The sequence below is a fragment of the Monodelphis domestica genome, chromosome 4, assembly GCF_027887165.1.
Source record: "Monodelphis domestica isolate mMonDom1 chromosome 4, mMonDom1.pri, whole genome shotgun sequence".
NCBI classification, from domain to species: Eukaryota; Metazoa; Chordata; class Mammalia; order Didelphimorphia; family Didelphidae; genus Monodelphis; species Monodelphis domestica.
Genome location: NC_077230.1, coordinates 231,307,210 through 231,324,564, shown reverse-complemented (window position 1 = coordinate 231,324,564; position 17,355 = coordinate 231,307,210). Strand labels below are relative to the sequence as shown.

The window sequence follows — 17,355 nt, the reverse complement described above, 5'->3', positions numbered from 1 at the left end:
CAACTCTGAGGTATCACCTCACACCTAGCAGATTGGCTAACATAACAGCAAAGGAAAGTAATGAATGCTGGAGGGGATGTGGCAAAGTAGGGACATTAATTCATTGCTGGTGGAGTTGTGAACTGATCCAACCATTCTGGAGGGCAATTTGGAACTATGCCCAAAGGGCGACAAAAGACTGTCTGCCCTTTGATCCAGCCATAGCACACCTGGGTCTGTACCCCAAAGAGATAATGGACAAAAAGACTTGTACAAAAATATTCATAGCTGCGCTCTTTGTGGTGGCCAAAAACTGGAAAACGAGGGGATGCCCATCAATTGGGGAATGGCTGAGCAAATTGTGGTATATGTTGGTGATGGAATACTCTTGTGCTAAAAGGAATAATAAAGTGGAGGAGTTCCATGGAGACTGGAACAACCTCCAGGAAGTGATGCAGAGCGAGAGGAGCAGAACCAGGAGAACATTGTACACAGAGACTAATACACTGTGGTATAATCGAACGTAATGGACGTCTCCATTAATGGCGGTGTAATGTCCCTGAACAACTTGCAGGGATCCAGGAGAAAAAAACACTATTCATAAGCAAAGGATAAACTATGGGAGTGGGAACACCGAGGAAAAGCAACTGCCTGAATACAGCGGTTGAGGGGACATGACAGAGGAGAGACTCTAAAAGAACACTCTAATGCAAATATTATCAACAAAGCAATGGGTTCAAATCAAGAAAACATGTAATGCCCAGTGGATTTACGCGTCGGCTATGGGGGGGGGGGGGTGGAGGAAAAGAAAATGATCTATGTCTTTAACGAATAATGCTTGGAAATGATCAAATAAAATATATTTAAAAAAAAGAGAGACAGAAAGGAGGATCAATGGAATAGACTTGGCGTAAATGATCTCAGCAAGACAGTTTATGACAAACCCAAAGACCCCAGCTTTTGGGACGAAAATCCATTATTTGATTAAACTGCTGGAAAAATTGGAAGACAGTGTGGGAGAGATTAGGTTTGGATCAACACCTCACACCCTACACCAAGATGAATTCAGAATGGGTGAATGACTTGAACATAAAGAAGGAAACTATAAGTAAATTAAGTGAACACAGAATAGTATACCTGTTAGACCTTTGGGAAGGGAAAGATTTTAAAATCAAACAAGACTTAGAAAGAGTCACAAAATGTAAAACAAATAATTTTGACTACATCAAATTAAAAAGGTTTTGTACAAAAAAAACCAATGTAACTAAAACCAGAAGGGTAGCAACAAATTGGGAAACAATCTTCATAAAAACCTCTGACAAAGGTCTAATTACTCAAATTTACAAAGAGCTAAATCAATTGTACAAAAAAATCAAGCCATTCTCCAATTGATAAATGGGCAAGGAACATGAACAGGCAGTTCTCAGCCAAAGAAATCAAAACTATTAATAAGCACATGAAAAAGTGCTCTACATCTCTTATAATCAGAGAGATGCAAATCAAAACAACTCTGAGGTATCACCTCACACCTAGCAGATTGGCTAACATGACAGCAAAAGAAAGTAATAAATGCTGGAGGGGATGTGGCAAAGTCAGGACATTAATTCATTGCTGGTGGAGTTGTGAATTAATCCAACCATTCTGGAGGGCAATTTGGAACTACACCCAAAGGGCGCTAAAAGACTGTCTGCCCTTTGATCCAGCTATAGCACTGCTGGGTTTGTACCCCAAAGAGATAATAAGGAAAAAGACTTGTACAAGAATATTCATAGCTGCGCTCTTTGTGGTGGTCAAAAATTGGAAAATGAGGGGATGCCCTTCAATTGGGGAATGGCTGAACAAATTGTGGTATATGTTGGTGATGGAATACTATTGTGCTCAAAGGAATAATAAACTGGAGGAATTCCATGGAAACTGGAACAACCTCCAGGAAGTGATGCAGAGCGAAAGGAGCAGAACCAGGAAAACATTGTATACAGAGACTGATACATTGTGGTACAATCTAAGGTAATGGACTTCTCCATTAGTGGCAATGCAGTGTCCCTGAACAATCTGCTGGGATCTAAAAAACACTATCCACAAGCAGAAGATAAACTGTGGGAATAAAAATACTGATGAAAAGCAACTGCTTGACTACAGGGGTGGAGGGGATAAGACTGAGGAGAGACTCTAAATGAACACTCTAATGCAAATACCAACAACATGGAAATGGTTTTGAATCAAGAACACATGCGACACCCAGTGGAATTGCGCGTGGGCTATGGGAGAGGTGGTGGGAGGGAAGGGAGGGAAGAAAAGAAAATGATCTTTGTTTCCAATGAATAATGTTTGGAAATGACCAAATAAAAATTAAAAAAAGGGAAAAAAAGGGAAAAAAAGGCAGAGGGCAAAGTGGAAATGGACAGAATCCACCAGTCATCTCTTAAAAGAAACCTCCAAATGAAAAATCTCTGGAATATCAGTCAAAATCTAGAAGTTACAAGTCGAAGAAAAAAACAATGAAACCAGCTAGGAAGAATTCAAGTCCTGAATAGCCAAAATCAAGATGACACAAAATTTAGCAGCCACCTCTGAAAAGCAGCAGAGAACTTGGAGTATGATAAAGGATATTGGATTTACAACTAAGAATAACTTAGCCAGCAGAACAGAGAATTAGCCCCCAAAAGGACCTGTGATAAAATAAAGGACTTCTAAACATTCCTAATGAAAAAGAGAAGAACTGCCAAGAAACTTTGAAGTTCAACCACAGGAGAGAAGAGAAACATAAAAAGAGTATATCTGTGATTTCAGTTGTATTTGGAATTCCTTACAAAGAAACTTCTATCAAAACCTATCTGGAGACCTAGAGATGGGAGATTCTAGGTTCAAATCTGGTCTCAGACATTTCCTAGCTGTGTGACCCTGGACAAGTCACTTAACCCCCATTGCCTTTCCCTAACTACTCTTTTGCCTTGGAACCAAAGCACAGCATTGATTCCAAGATTGAAGGTAAGGGTTTAAAAACAACAACAAAACAAACAAACAAAAAACCCTATCTGGAACTTTCCTGCAAGTTATAGTATTAGAGGTGTCAGGGACTGAGAAGTTAAGTGATTTGCCTGGAGTCACACAGCCAATGCATATAAGATCTGAACCCAGATTTTCCTGATTTGGAGGCTAAATATTATTGCACTATACCACATTGCTTCTCATACCTTTAACACCAGAAGTTTAACATGGACACTTATTAGATTTTTTAAAAGACTGAATTTCCTGCTGGAGCAAAAGCACCACTCAAGAAAGATATAGCTTGTGTTGACCCTATCACATAGCATATTTGTACCTGGGAAAAAATATATTTCTCATTCCCAAAGTTTCTGGCTGGCTTTAAATTGTACCCTTCAAATCCAAATAGATATTCCTAAAATATACCATGGATCAAAATGGTTTCTAGGAATATTTTCACCCAGGGTCCAATAATAGTTAGGGGCTGGAATATTATGGACAGAGGCATAGGACAGGTCAATGAAGACAGCTTATTTAGCCTTTACCCACCTAGGAACCAGGGGAAGAAGGTTACAGATTCATGTGAGGGGTCGCATTGGGATGGGCAGAGAAGTCCTACTTAACAATTTATAACCTTCAGAGGCCCTCCAGCTCCAGATGCTGACAGCCTGGGACAAAGCCCTATTATTTATGGGCTAGTTGACACATGGCTAGGACTACCAGTCAAGGAATCCAAGGTTCTAGTCTTAGTGCTGCCACCTTAACCGCTCTTGGGATTCTTCTTTCACGACAGATTGGATATGATGATCTTTAGGGTCTCTTATTACTCTAAAATTCTATCACCAACTCAAAACCAAACTCTCCGTAATGGTTTAAACATCAATGCACTTTTCGCTGTTTCATGTTGTGGGGAGAGACATAATCTGAGCCAGCCATATTCCCTTTTTTGGTCCCCATCATGATTAAATACAGAACACAATATCAGAAGGGTCATCTGGAGTGATAAGTGTGGTCTGGCTTTGGAACCCAGCAGAAAAGCTTTTGCCCAGTCCAAGATCTGAATCAGAGAACCAGTCTTTCTTACAGAATTAGAGAAATCCAGAGCTGGATGGACCTTCACAGTTTAGATATACTAAGCCAGCTGGCTTCACTGGGCTGTCTTAGAACTCCCAAGACATAAAAGAGTTCCATTCCCAAATAATACTTAATCTGATTAACAGGTCTTAGTGAAGGCAAACAGTTTAGAAAGCTTTATATCCTAGTGATACAAATGGATAACCTTAAAATAAACATGAAATTTTAATTGGACACAACTGATCTAATCCAACTCCTTGGATATCACCAACAGTCAATGAAACCCTTGTATGAATAATTCCAACAATGAGGAACTCTTTATCCTAAAGCTACCCCTTCCATGCTTAGATGGACCTAACTGAAATAAAGTTCATTCCTATGTTAAAAAAAAAATCAGTCCCCCAAGTTTGAAACTTTGAAGTTATCTTTGGCTATAAAAAAGGAAGGAGAAAGAAAATTCAGCTACCAAGGTCTATGGTTCCTGTCTTTTCAACTTCTCTTCTATCCTTTCTTTTCTAATCTCATGGCAGCCACTCTTGTACATTACCCCCTTGACTATAATAATCTTTGAACAGATCTTCCTCAACTTCTCATCCTCAACCCCACACCTTCCATCTACTGCCAGAATAATCTTTCTTATGCACACATCTGGCCATATCATGCTTCTGCTCAAAAACCTTCAGTAGTTCCCTTTTGCTTGTGAGTCAATTTCCAAATTCTTAGGGGCAGCTGGGTGGGTGGCACAGTGAATAAAGCTCTGGGCCTAGAGCCAGGAAAACCTGAATTCAAATGTGCCTCAGTCACTTACTAGTTGTATATCCCTGGGCAAGTCACTTAATCCTTTTTGCCTCAATTTCCTCATCTATAAAATGAGCTGGAAAAGGAAACCACTCTAGTACCTTTGCCAAGAAACCTCCAATGGGGTCATGATGAGTCAGACATGATTAATAATAAATAACAATAAGCATTCCCTCAATCCCAGAAGGTTGAAGCTTAAAAGGGTCCCCTGAAGATTAGCCACTCCAACACCCTTGTTTGGGGATGGTGAAACTAGAGTTACAAGTGTAGACGTGATTTGCCTAAAGTCACCCAAAGAATAAAGGGCAAAGCCAGAATTTGAATCTCAGTTTCCTGGCTCCAGTCCAGTATTCTTTCTTTTTAACCATTACCTTCAGTCTTAGAATCAATACTGTGTACTGGTTTCAAAGCAAAAGAGCAAGAAGGCCTAGGCAATGGGGGTGAAGTGGCTTGCCCAAGGTCATACATACTATGGAATTATATATACATACACACACACATACTAGGAAGTGTCTGAGGTCACCAATGTTTTTATTTGATCTGGGTTATATATGTATTATCAATTTTGCCCAATTATATGGCAATAAATATGCCAATCTAGGTGATATGGATGAATATTTACAAAAATATAAATTGCCTAGATTAACAGAAGAAATAGAATTCTTAAATAATCCCATATCAGAAAAAGAAATCAAACAGGCCATCAAAGAACTCCCTAAGAAAAAAAATCCCCAGGGCCTGATGGATTCACAAGTGAATTTCTAGCAAACAGTCAAAAAACAGCTAATCCCAATACTAGACAAACTATCTGACATAATAAGAAAAGAGGGAGTTCTACTAAATTCCTTTTATGACACAGATATGGTACTGATTCCAAAGCCAGGCAAGTCAAAAACAGAGAAAGAAAACTATAGACCAATCTCCTTAATGAACACAGATGCAAAAATCTTAAACAGGATACTAGCAAAAAGACTCCAGGAAGTGATCAGGAGGGTCATTCACCATGATCAAGTAGGATTTATACCAGGAATGCAAGGATGGTTCAATATCAGGAAAAACCATCCACATAATTGACCATATCTACAAGTAAACCAACAAAAATCACATGATTATTTCAATAGATGCAGAAAAAGCCTCTGACAAAATACAATACCCATTCCTATTGAAAACACTAGAAAGTGTAGGAATAGAAGGGTCTTTCCTAAAAATAATAAATATCTATCTAAAACCATCAGGAAACATCATCTGTAATGGGGATAAACTAGATGCATTCCCAATAAGATCAGGAGTGAAACAAGGATGCCCATTATCACCTTTATTATTCAACATTGTACTAGAAACACTAGCAGTAGCAATTAGAGAAGAAAAAGAAATTGAAGGCATTAAAATAGGCAAGGAGGAGACCAAGTTATCACTCTTTGCTGATGACATGATGGTCTACTTAAAGAATCCTAGGGAATCAACTAAAAAGCTAGTCGAAATAATCAACAACTTTAGCAAAGTTGCAGGATACAAAGTAAACCCGCATAAATCATCAGCATTTCTATATATTTCCAACACAGCTCAGCAGCAGGAATTAGAAAGAGAAATCCCATTCAAAATCACCTTAGACAATATAAAATACCTAGAAATCTATATGCCGAGACAAACACAGGAACTATATGAACACAACTACAAAACATTTTCCACACAACTAAAACTAGATCTGAGCAATTGGAAAAACATTAACTGCTCATGGGTAGGATGAGCTAACATAATAAAAATGACCATCCTACCCAAACTTATCTATTTAGTGCCATACCCACTGAACTTCCAAAAAACTTTTTTACTGAATTACAAAAAAAACCATAACTAAGTTCATTTGGAAGAACAAAGGATCAAGGATATCCAGGGAAATCATGAAAAAAAAAATACAAAGGAATGTGGCCTTGCAGTACCAGATCTCAAACTATATTATAAAGCAGTGGTCATCAAAACAATTTGGTACTGGCTAAGAGACAGAAAGGAGGATCAGTGGAATAGACTTGGGGTAAGTGACCTCAGCAAGACAGCCTATGACAAGCCCAAAGATCCCAGCTTTTGGGATTTGATAAAAACTGCTGGGAAAATTGGAAGACAGTGTGGGAAAGATTAGGTTTGGATCAACACCTCACATCATACACCAAGATAAACTCAGTGAAGGACTTGAACATAAAGAAGGAAACTATAAGTAAACTATGTGAACACAGAATAGTATACATGTCAGACCTTTGGGAAAGGAAAGACTTTAAAACCAAACAAGACTTAGAAAGAGTCACAAAATGTAAAATAAATAATTTTGATTATATCAAATTAAAAAGGTTTTGTACAAACAAAACCAATGTAACCAAAATTAGAAGGGAAGCAACAAATTGGGAAACAATCTTCGTAACAAAAACCTGACAAAGGTCTTATTACTCAAATTTATAAAGAGCTAAACCAATTATACAAAAAAATCAAGCCATTCTCCAATTGATAAATGGGCAAGGGACATGAATAGGCAATTTTCAGTCAAAGAAATCAAAACTATTAATAAGCAAATGAAAAAGTGTTCTACATCTCTTATCTGAGATGCAAATCAAAACAACTCTGAGGTACCACCTCACACCTAGCAGATTAGCTAACATGACAGCAAAAGAAAGTAATAAATGCTGGAGGGGATGTGGCAAAGTCAGGACATTTAATTCATTGCTGGTGGAGTTGTGAATTGATCCAAGCATTCTGGAAGGCAATCTGGAACTATGCCCAAAGGGCAAATCCAGCCACAGAACTGCTGGGTTTGTACCCCAAAGAGATAATAAGGAAAAAGACTTGTACAAGAATATTCATAGCTGCGCTCTTTGTGGTGGCCAAAAATTGGAAAATGAGGGGATGCCCTTCAATTGGGGAATGGCTGAACAAATTGTGGTATATGTTGGTAATGGAATACTGTTGTGCTAAAAGGAATAATAAAGTGGAGGAATTCCATGTAAACTGGAACAACCTCCAGGAAGTGATGCAGAGTGAAAGGAGCAGAACCAGGAGAACATTGTACATAGAGACTGATACACTGTGGTACAATCAAATGTAACAGACTTCTCCATTAGTGGCAATGCAAGGACCCTGAACAACTTGGAGGGATTTGAGAGAGAACACTATCCACATTCATAGCAAACACTGTGGAAGTAGAAACACAGAAGAAAAAACAACTGCTTGATTACATGAGTCGAGGGGATATGATTGGGGATGTGGACTCTAAATGAACATCCTGATGCAAACACCAACAACATGGAAATGGGTTCTGATCAATGACACATGTAATACCCAGTGGAATTGTGCGTGGGCTCCAGGAATGGTGGGGGTAGGGGAGGGAAGGATAGAATAGATTCTTGTAACCAAGGAATGATGTTCTAAATTGACTAAATAAAAATTAAAAAAATATATATATATATGTATTATCATGTAAAACAAATTTCCATATTAGTCATTTTTTTGAGTACTCTTATAAAAACAAAACCCAAAAATAAAAACTCAAATTAAACAGGTAAAAAATTGTATGCTTTCATCTGAGTTCTGACTCCAGCAGTCCCCACTGATACTTTCTGACACAGATTATCTATTAAGTGACTACTAAAGGCCAAATACTGTATGAGGCAGCATTAGGGAAAGAAAGAAAAACTAGCCTCTGATCTTTTATTAGAAGTCACATGGGGGGGGGGGGGGGGAGCTGGGTGGCTCAGTGGATTGAGAGTCAGGCCTAGAGACAGGAGGTCCTAGGTTCAAATTTGGCCTCAGACACTTTTTAGCTGTGTGACCCTGGTCAAGTCACTTAACCCCCATTGCCTAGCCCTTACACTCTTCTGCCTTGGAGCCAATACACAGTATTGACTCCAAGACGGAAAGTAAGGGTTAAAAAAAAAATGTATTGGTTCTAAGGCAGAAGAGCAGTAAGGCTAGGCAATGGGGTCTAAGTGACTTGCCAAGGATCACACAGCAAGTGTCTGAGGGCAGATTTGAACCCAGGACCTCTTGTCTATAGGCTTGGCTCTCAGTATAGGCTCTTTTTATATGCAGCTTCTGAGCCTTGATAATCAGGCACTGGTCAACTGACCTACTTCTCTAGGCTTTTCATACATCTCTGCCTGTCACATACTCTATGCTTCAAACTGACTCCCACTTGGCACGGCCTCTTCTTTCCAGTCCCTTGCTCCTGCTACTCCCTGTACTACAACTGTGTCTGCCTTTGGCATCTCTCAATAACAGCTGGCATTTAAAGAATGCTGCACGGTTTTCAAAATATTTTATAAACATTATCTTCCTTGAAACTCAGTATAGTCCTACGAGGTAAGTGCTGAGATTATCCTCAGAAATTGGCAGATATATGCCCAAAAGACACCAAAAGACTGTCTACCCTTTGATCCAGTCATAGCACTGCTGGATTTATACCCCAGAGGGATAATAAGGGAAAAATATTGTACAAGAATATTCATAGCTGCGCTCTTTGTGGTGGCAAAAAATTGGAAAATGAGGGGATGCCCTTCAATTGGGGAATAGCTGAACAAATTGTGGTATCTGTTGGTGATGGAATACTATTGTGCTAAAAGGAATAATAAAGTGGAGGAATTCCATGTGAACTGGAACAACCTCCAGGAAGTGATGCAGAGTGAGAGGCGCAGAACCAAGAGAACATTGTACACAGAGACTAATACACTGTGGCACGATCAAATGTAATGGACTTCTCTACTAGCAGCAATGCAATGATCCAGGACAATTATGAGGGACTTATGAGAAAGAACCCTATCCACATCCAGAGAAAGAACTGTGGGAGTAGAAATGCAGAAGAAAAACATGATTGATCACATGGTTTGATAGGGATATGAAAGGGGATATAGAATGTAAATGATCACTCTAGTGCAAATATCAATGGCATGGAAATGGGTCTTAATCAATGACACATGTAAAACCCCAGAGGAATCTGTGTTGGCTATGGGAGGGGAGCAGGAGGAGGGTAGGGAAAGAACATGAATTTGTAACCATAGAAAAATATTCTAAATTAATTAAATTTTAAAAATTGAAATTAAAAATTTTAAAAAGGAATTAGCAGATCTTAAATGTTTTGTCCAGAATCACACAGTAGGTTTCAAACTGCTTCCAAGTCCAGCATTCCAGTCACTTAAAGAGACTAAGTCAAATGGCCCCTTCCCTGGTCAGACCTGATGCTTCTCCATTTTAAAGTGCATTTACATAACATGGTAGGGTCGCAACATAACATACATGGTAGGGTCGCAAAATGCATCATAAACATCACTGTTTTTCACCTTCACAACCCTGTGAGATAAGTGCTAATTGTTATCTCTCTTGCTTTACAGATGAGGAAACTGAGGCAAGAGGTCATGAACCTTGCCCAGTGTCACAAAGGTAGTTAAGTGTTTGAGGCAAGATTTGAACTCAGACTTTCCTGACTCCCAGTCCAGGCCTCCATCTACCACTGTGCAAGTAAAACATCCCTATTGGACTCCTCTCGGGCTTACTACTCTGTGTCAGGATGTGTTAATGTTGGCTCAATGGAACCATCTCAATGGGAGAGTTTCTGGCAGAGGGAGGATCCCAGGCTCACCTGCACAGTGTCTGTCCCATTCTCCTTGGTATCTGGAGTAGAGCCACCTCCAAAAAGGCTGGAAATGGTGTTGCCAAGTTCTAGGGAGAGGAGGGCCTAGGATCAGAGGACTACAAGGCAGCACTACTACCCTTTCCACTTCTAACCCACCAGGCATTCCTCTGGACCCAGGCCTGCTACCATGAGCCTCTGACACCAAGGCCCCCGTCCAGCCCCTTCCTTACTGGTGAGAGTAGACTCCTCTTCAGGCCGATCCTCCACTGTTGTCTCAAATACAGACTCCACCTAGAAACAGGGGTTTCACAGAATCAGGACTGTATGGAGTTTCCCTGAACACCATATATAGGTAAAGTTTCATTTGCATTTGGTACTTTGTTGTTTTTTCCATCAGTTTGTAGGTCTCCCCAGGGTAGTCAGGTACTTTCTGGTGTCCTAGTCTCCCTTCAAGTAGTGCCTCTTCCAGGGCCAATGACAGGACCCTGCCACCAAGGAGCTGGGCAGTGATGGACTGGACATCGAGTTTCCCCCTTGTCTCTACCCAAAGCTAAGCGCTTACCCGATCCAGGCTCAGGACACCACTCTCGTCCAGGTTGAAATGAGCCTTGATGCCCTTGGACTCATAGTCAGGATACTTCTTAAAGCTTTCCCCCACTCCTTTCAGTTTCACTGTGGTCAGGTTCAGGGAGCCAAACACCCTGGGGTCAGGAGGGGAGAAGAGATGGGGAGTCAATCACCAAGAGATTACTCCACAGCAGCCCCAGACAAAACCAGGCATCCTGCACCTTCTGTGAGGTGAGGTCCACCTGGTGGGTAGGACTTCCAAAGAAGCCTGCTGTTTATCTTGGGAGGACCGATTAGAGACTAAGATCTCTTTCCTCCCTAACACTTAATTATTTGTTTTATGGTCTATGTAACTTCTTGCCTTCCCTATCACTTTCTACAGGTCTGTGGCCTGAATTTATATTCAATTCCTTTCTTTCAGAGCATTAATTTCAAAAGTGGTTTTTAAAAAAGCCTGGCCTTCTGCCTCCAAGGCAGAAGAGTGGTAAAGGCTAGTACTTGTCCAGGGTCACACAGCTAGGAAGTATCTGAGGCCAGATTTGAGCCCAAGACCTCCCATCTCTAGAGCTGGCTTTCAATTTACTAAGCCACCTGGCTACCCCCTTCAAAGTATTTTTTTAAAAGACATGCTAAACATTTCAAAATATATTTAAAGTCAAGAACTCAAAACACTTTCATATTAGAAGCAGTAGCTATATAGGGTTTAGCAAACAATTTCTGAGTTCAACACCAGATACTTCACTGCATTTTAAATGTTCAGAGATCTACTACTTTCAGTGGTTTAAATTTTCAAATTCTATGAATTGCTCTCCCCTCATTAAAAGAGTTAAAGCCCCCAGAAGCCTTCTTCCTATCGCTGTGTAGTCCCAGGCTTAACCCTCCCACCCAAAGCCCAGGACAGAGATCTCACGACTCTTCACCTAAGATCCTCAGGGCCTAGGAAGCCCATGTCACCATAGTTCACATGGAACTGGAAGTCGTCATTGTATCGGTTAAAAGTAATGACTTTGCGCTGGGGATAGGGGCCCATTCGGGAAAACAGGACCCGCTTGTTATGTTTCAGGCTCCGAGGGCCAACCTCTTCTACTTCTCTTGTGAATTCCACCTGTAAGATGGGGGAAAAAAAAAACAAGAAGGGAAGTAGGAGGGGAAGAAGGGGATGAAGAGCAACTAGACCATGGGAGACCAGAGGTGACACACAAAGAGGACCAGTGATTTCCCTGGCCCCAGGAATTCCCAGGTGAGGAAGCTTCCTCTACTCATTAAGGTAAAAGGCACCTTTATTGATGTTTCAATATTCATATTGATATATTTTAATTAAAGAACCAAGAAGGAGGGAGAAAGTTTGGATCTTATAATTTTGGAAAATATGTTGAAAATTATTACATGTAATTGGAAAAATTAACTATCTTTGAATTAAAGAATTGCCTAGAAAGAAACTATCAATTTCAGTCCCAAACCTGATTAAAATATAACCAGGAAATGTTAAACAAAACAATAATGTTTATTTTTGGTTTTCAATGTGGGCTAATGGGGATCCCTATCAGAGTTCAACCCCACTGGGCTAAGAAAACAGAGGATAAATAACGTGCCCTGGATCATATAACTAGTCCATGAAAGGCAAAGCTCCTAAGCCCACAAATTCCTGGCTCTATGACAGGCTCTCTAATAGCTGGTAGGACAACAATGACTAGAATGTAAGCCTCCTGAGGGCAGAATTTGTGTTTTTAATCTTCGGTTCCCTAGCACCTCACATACTGCCTGGCACATAGCGGGCATTCAACAAACACAAACCAAATAAACAAGGCTAAAGGAGCCAGAGGATGCATTCTGTGAGGTGGCAAGAGAGACTGGCTCACCTGGATGGGATAAACTGTCGCATCCCGAACACCAAAGGGCTTCACCTTGAAGGCCTTGCTCAGGGCGGCAGCCTGGTACACAGCCCCCATGGCTGCTGCTTCATCAGCATTGATGTTTTTCCCCAGCTCCTCCCTGGGGTTGAGGGGCAAGAGGAAGAGAAGGGACAATGAGCTCTTTTCTAAATGTTCTGCACTGTTCAGCATGGTACTCTTGCCCCGCAGTTCAAGTGTGACATCTTCCCACCTTAAAAAAAGGAAAGCCCCCAATCTCCCAGTACTTACTTGCCTACAGCCTTCAACAGCACCTCCTGTACTTTGGGGACCCGAGTGGCCCCACCCACCAGGATAACCTGCTCGATCTCTTCCTGAGAAAAGGGGCACAGTACAGAATAAGGGCAGGAGCAGAGGGTGCCCTCCTCCCCACCCCTCATCTGACCTGTCTCTTCCCTAGTCTTCCCACTTCCTGCCCAGTCTTGGAATTCATGCCACCACCCTCCTCCCAATACTGACCACCTGCCCTCACCAGGTTCATTTCAGCACTGCTGAGAGCCTGTTGCACAGGCCCAGGCACCCGCTCAAACAGATCCGCACAAAGTTCCTCAAATTCTGCCCGTGTCACTTTTGCCTTGAAGTCCACATCATCCATTAACCCCTCGATCTGAGAGAGGGACAGAAGACCAGCTAGGAACTTGTGCCTAAAGAACCCTTTTCTGGGTTTGGCAGGAAAGGGAGGGCATTGGGGAGAAATCCAATCTGGATAGTTTTAGGGCTTCAAAACTGAGGATTTAGGAACAAAAGAGGAGAAAACAAAAGGAGGCCAGGGACCCTCACTGCCAGAGGGAGAAAAGAATGAGGGTTTGATGGCCAGTCTAAGTGACACCCCCACCCCCTACTCCAGGCTGGCTGGTACCTGGGCCATGTGGTCAGCATTAGCACTCAGGATAGTTTTGAGCCGGTTGGCCTCACGAAGTAGCTTGGCCATGGCCCGAGGGTTTCCCTGAACATCCTTTGCCCCATGTCCCTGGCGTTGTGCATTGAAGAGCTTGGCCAAATGTTTCCGTAGTCGCAGTTCCATCTCTAGCCCCCCCAGAGTTCGGTCAAATCTAGGTGGAAGGGAACATGGAGAAGAGAATCTGTATTCCCTTTGCCTCCCCTCACTACTTAAAAAAACACAAATCCTTGAGCCTCTCTTCCCCTCCCTCCACCTCTTCTGTCCTTTAAATGTCCAGACCACTCACCCCACACCACGGATCTGCAACTGGGGCTGGGTCCCAGCTTCCTTGGTTTTCACTGTCTGATAGGTGACAATGGTGCACACAGTACTGCCTGCACCCATGTCATAGAACATCACATTCTGAAGGAAGAGAGGAAGAGTGTGGATAAGCCTCTCAGCACATACCACCCTTGGCTATCTCTCCAACAGAGAGACCCAACCAAGTTGTTTTTCTAGCCTGTCCCAAGACCTCAACCCGGCCAGCAGAGAGCAAGTGGCTCAAAAGAGTTGTTTCTGCATTCTGACACAAGCAAAATGTCCCGAGGCCAACTGTTCCCAGTTTCCCTCCCTTCTCAGTACCTGGGCAGTGGCATTGATGTCTTTTCGTCGGAAAACTCCATAGCTCAGGGCAGTGGCAGTGTTGGCATTGATGAGCTGTAATACCTTTAAGTCAGCCATACGGGCAGCTTGTAGCACAGCCCGACGCTCAGCCTGGTTGAAGAAGGCTGGCACGGTGATTACTACATCCTTGATGGGCTGTTCTATGGAAGGGAAAAGAAGAACCCTTGCCACCTTCATACATTCTCTCTCCCTTAACCCAAACTCCATATTTAATGCCCATACTTGGTTCTTTCCATGATCTAGTTAGTCAACACTCCCCCCCCTTATATCCTAACTCACTTATCCAGTTCTACTTTCTACCCCCCCTACCCCCAAGCCTCTATCAGTTCCCAGGCCTCCATCAGCATGTGCTTACCAGCAAAATCCTCAGCTAGGGAACGAGAGTAATTGAGGACCATGCCCAACACCTCCTCAGGAGAGAATTGTAGCTGCCTAGGAGAAGGGATGGGGAGGAGAGATCAGACAGATGACTGAGGGCACATTCCGAAGGTCAAAAGACCTGTTTTCAAAGACTTAAAAGGTGTAGATTTCAGGTGGGCATTGTAACCTTTAGAGGGAAACTACTGGGCAACTGTTAACTATCCACCCCAATTCCTCTTGCACACAGTAGAAAATGAATAAATGTTTTTTCAGTGGTTACTTACGGACTCAGCTGGAATTGCACAGTTTGCCTATGTGGATCAGTGCCCAGCTCCTGCTCAGGAAATCGAGTTCGGTAAAGTGCCACATGTGGGTTGTCAGTCCGCTTTCCCAGCAGGTCTTGGAAATATCGAACTGTGGCCTTTGGGTTCTTGATGGCCTGGATAAGGATAGATTAAGAAAAATCATGTTAACACCAAGATACAACTTTTCCAAGCCCTTTCACACACTGATCCTTGAGATTTAATTCAGCCAGGGAGCACAACATCAAATACCTTGCATTTCCCATAGAATATGCAGAAAAAGACATCTGCAGGCTCCTGTTCCCAGCTCCCTACCACCAATGGGAACGGAAACTAGCTCACCATGCTAGCTGCACTATCCCCAAAGAATCTCTCACTTTCTTTCAGGGCTACAACCACAGGTGTTTTCCTTCGAGATTCCCTAAGAAGAGAGAGAGGAACAGAAAGTGAATCAGTCTGATACCCAAAGAAAAAGAGCTAGAAAAGAGCTTGAACCCAAGCTCCCTCGCTGTCAACAACAACAAAAATTATTAGATGTCTGGGAAGAAAAATCCTTTCCCTCTTTTGTAACCCATAGCCCTCCCCTCTCCTCCTACCCAAAGGGCTGTCCTCACTTGTTCAGGACGATTTCCATTGGTACTCCAGGCTTGACAATTGCCACCTTCATTGATTCACTGCCCAGATCCACAGACATCACTGCAAGTGTGTCTAGGGGACAGTTTAAAGCACATTAGTGAGTGTGTGTATATATGCTAGAGAAGAATTAAGAAGCAACTTCACCCACCAATTCTAAACTGAGGAAAGGAGGGGAACACAAACGTACCAGTCAACACCAACAGGTTAGCCAAAAACACAGCCCCCACAGCCCAGCAGGGCAGCCACCCAGGTCTCCTCTTTCTGTCCATTTTGACCAATGAGCGCCTAGAGAAGAGAAAGTGAAAACCTAAAATTGGGGGGGGGGGGGGGTATTTGTGTGTGTGGTAAAGCTATCAGACCCTAACTTATTCCCATCCACCCAGGCACCAACTAGGTCAGGTTCTTCCCTTTGCCTTCAGGCGACCCTTACTCATTTCTTAGTCAGAATATCTCCCCTTCACCCCCCCCCCCAAAAGACCCTTAAGTTTTAAGAGCAATCAACTCTCGACTCCAGCAAGTGTACAATCAAAAAGGCGGTGGGGAAGGTCCCGGCTCTTACAGTCACTCAAGGGGCTATCGAGTTAGGAGGTACCCCAGGAGAGAGAAGGGCAGGGTGGGGCTGAAAGTAATTTGGAAGGAGTAGGGGCTGCCCTGCGCCCAGCAGGTGCTCGCTCTCTTTCAGGGAGGGCTGACCCGGGACCCCCAGAGCCGATCCCCGGGGCCAGCGATTCCGGGGTCACACGCGGGGCCCAGCACTTACCGCGGGCCGCGCTTGCACGCCGGCAGCACCGGGCCGGCCCAGCTACGCCCCCGGGTACCGGCTTCTCCGCCCACCCGCTACGCGACCTCCCGGGCTCGTTCTACGGGCCCCGGCGCGGGGGCAGCGAGCGCGGAAGACAAAAAACGAGCAAGCCGAACCCCCCAACCCGCCTCAACTCCCCCCCCTCGGGCTTGCAAACTGTTAAATGAGCCACCAACCTCTCCCCGGCGTCTCGCGCACCAACCGGGCCCGGACGCGGCGCGCGCTCATTGGAGCCTCCGGCACCCGGACCTGCGCCGCGCACCCGGCCCCACCCCCTCGCCGCCCGGCGCAGTCTCCCATTGGGCCACGTTGAGGGCCCGCCCTCCTCTCGTCTCGCCCAACCCCTTGCCTTGGAGACTGGGGGGAGGGGGAGGAGAGGCCCTCCGTTTAGGGAAACCGCCGGCGCTTCCTTCTCATTGGTCCACGTCACAGTATTGAAACCCATTCCTCCCTCCTCACAAGTCCCCTACACTCCGCTCCCCTCTCCCCAAACTCACTCAATACTAAGGATCCTGCTGGTGTCTAGTTCGCTTTGCAAATTGGAGCACTGGAGTTGCCCCTAGTTCCTGCAATCAGAAGCCCCCTCAGTTCTGGGCTGCCTGGGGCTGGGGACTGATGCGCAGCAATCTTTTCCCCACGACGCACATTTAAAAAGCTTTATTTTTCCAATAGGCACATCCAGAACTTTTGCAGTCGAGCTTTTGGCATGAAGTGGGGTTGTATGCCTAGTAGAGGAGGGGACATGCTAGTTTGAGTTCAGATTTATAGCA

General features: G+C 43.4%; 1 protein-coding gene across 5 annotated transcripts in view; it reads right to left on the bottom strand.

The window, feature by feature from the left end:
• Positions 1-16,871, bottom strand: part of HYOU1 (hypoxia up-regulated 1) — a 35,480-nt gene extending 18,609 nt beyond the window's left edge. The window contains exons 1-16 of one of the 5 annotated variants that reach the window (XM_007494676.3): positions 16,762-16,871; positions 15,971-16,068; positions 15,762-15,855; positions 15,490-15,568; positions 15,130-15,284; positions 14,841-14,917; positions 14,444-14,625; positions 14,109-14,224; positions 13,781-13,973; positions 13,394-13,528; positions 13,153-13,235; positions 12,871-13,003; positions 11,932-12,116; positions 11,007-11,145; positions 10,675-10,735; positions 10,451-10,530 (exon numbers count right to left, since the gene is read on the bottom strand). In XM_007494676.3, the coding sequence (XP_007494738.2) occupies positions 10,451-10,530; positions 10,675-10,735; positions 11,007-11,145; positions 11,932-12,116; positions 12,871-13,003; positions 13,153-13,235; positions 13,394-13,528; positions 13,781-13,973; positions 14,109-14,224; positions 14,444-14,625; positions 14,841-14,917; positions 15,130-15,284; positions 15,490-15,568; positions 15,762-15,855; positions 15,971-16,052 (1,794 nt within the window). In that variant the 5' untranslated portion in view covers positions 16,053-16,068; positions 16,762-16,871. Of the gene's footprint in view, positions 1-10,450; positions 10,531-10,674; positions 10,736-11,006; positions 11,146-11,931; positions 12,117-12,870; positions 13,004-13,152; positions 13,236-13,393; positions 13,529-13,780; positions 13,974-14,108; positions 14,225-14,443; positions 14,626-14,840; positions 14,918-15,129; positions 15,285-15,489; positions 15,569-15,761; positions 15,856-15,970; positions 16,091-16,342; positions 16,473-16,543 lie in introns of those variants that run through there. The other 4 variants (XM_016433804.2, XM_001380577.4, XM_056794250.1 and 1 more) reach the window with 4 other exon arrangements.
• Positions 16,872-17,355: the final 484 nt, after the last annotated feature.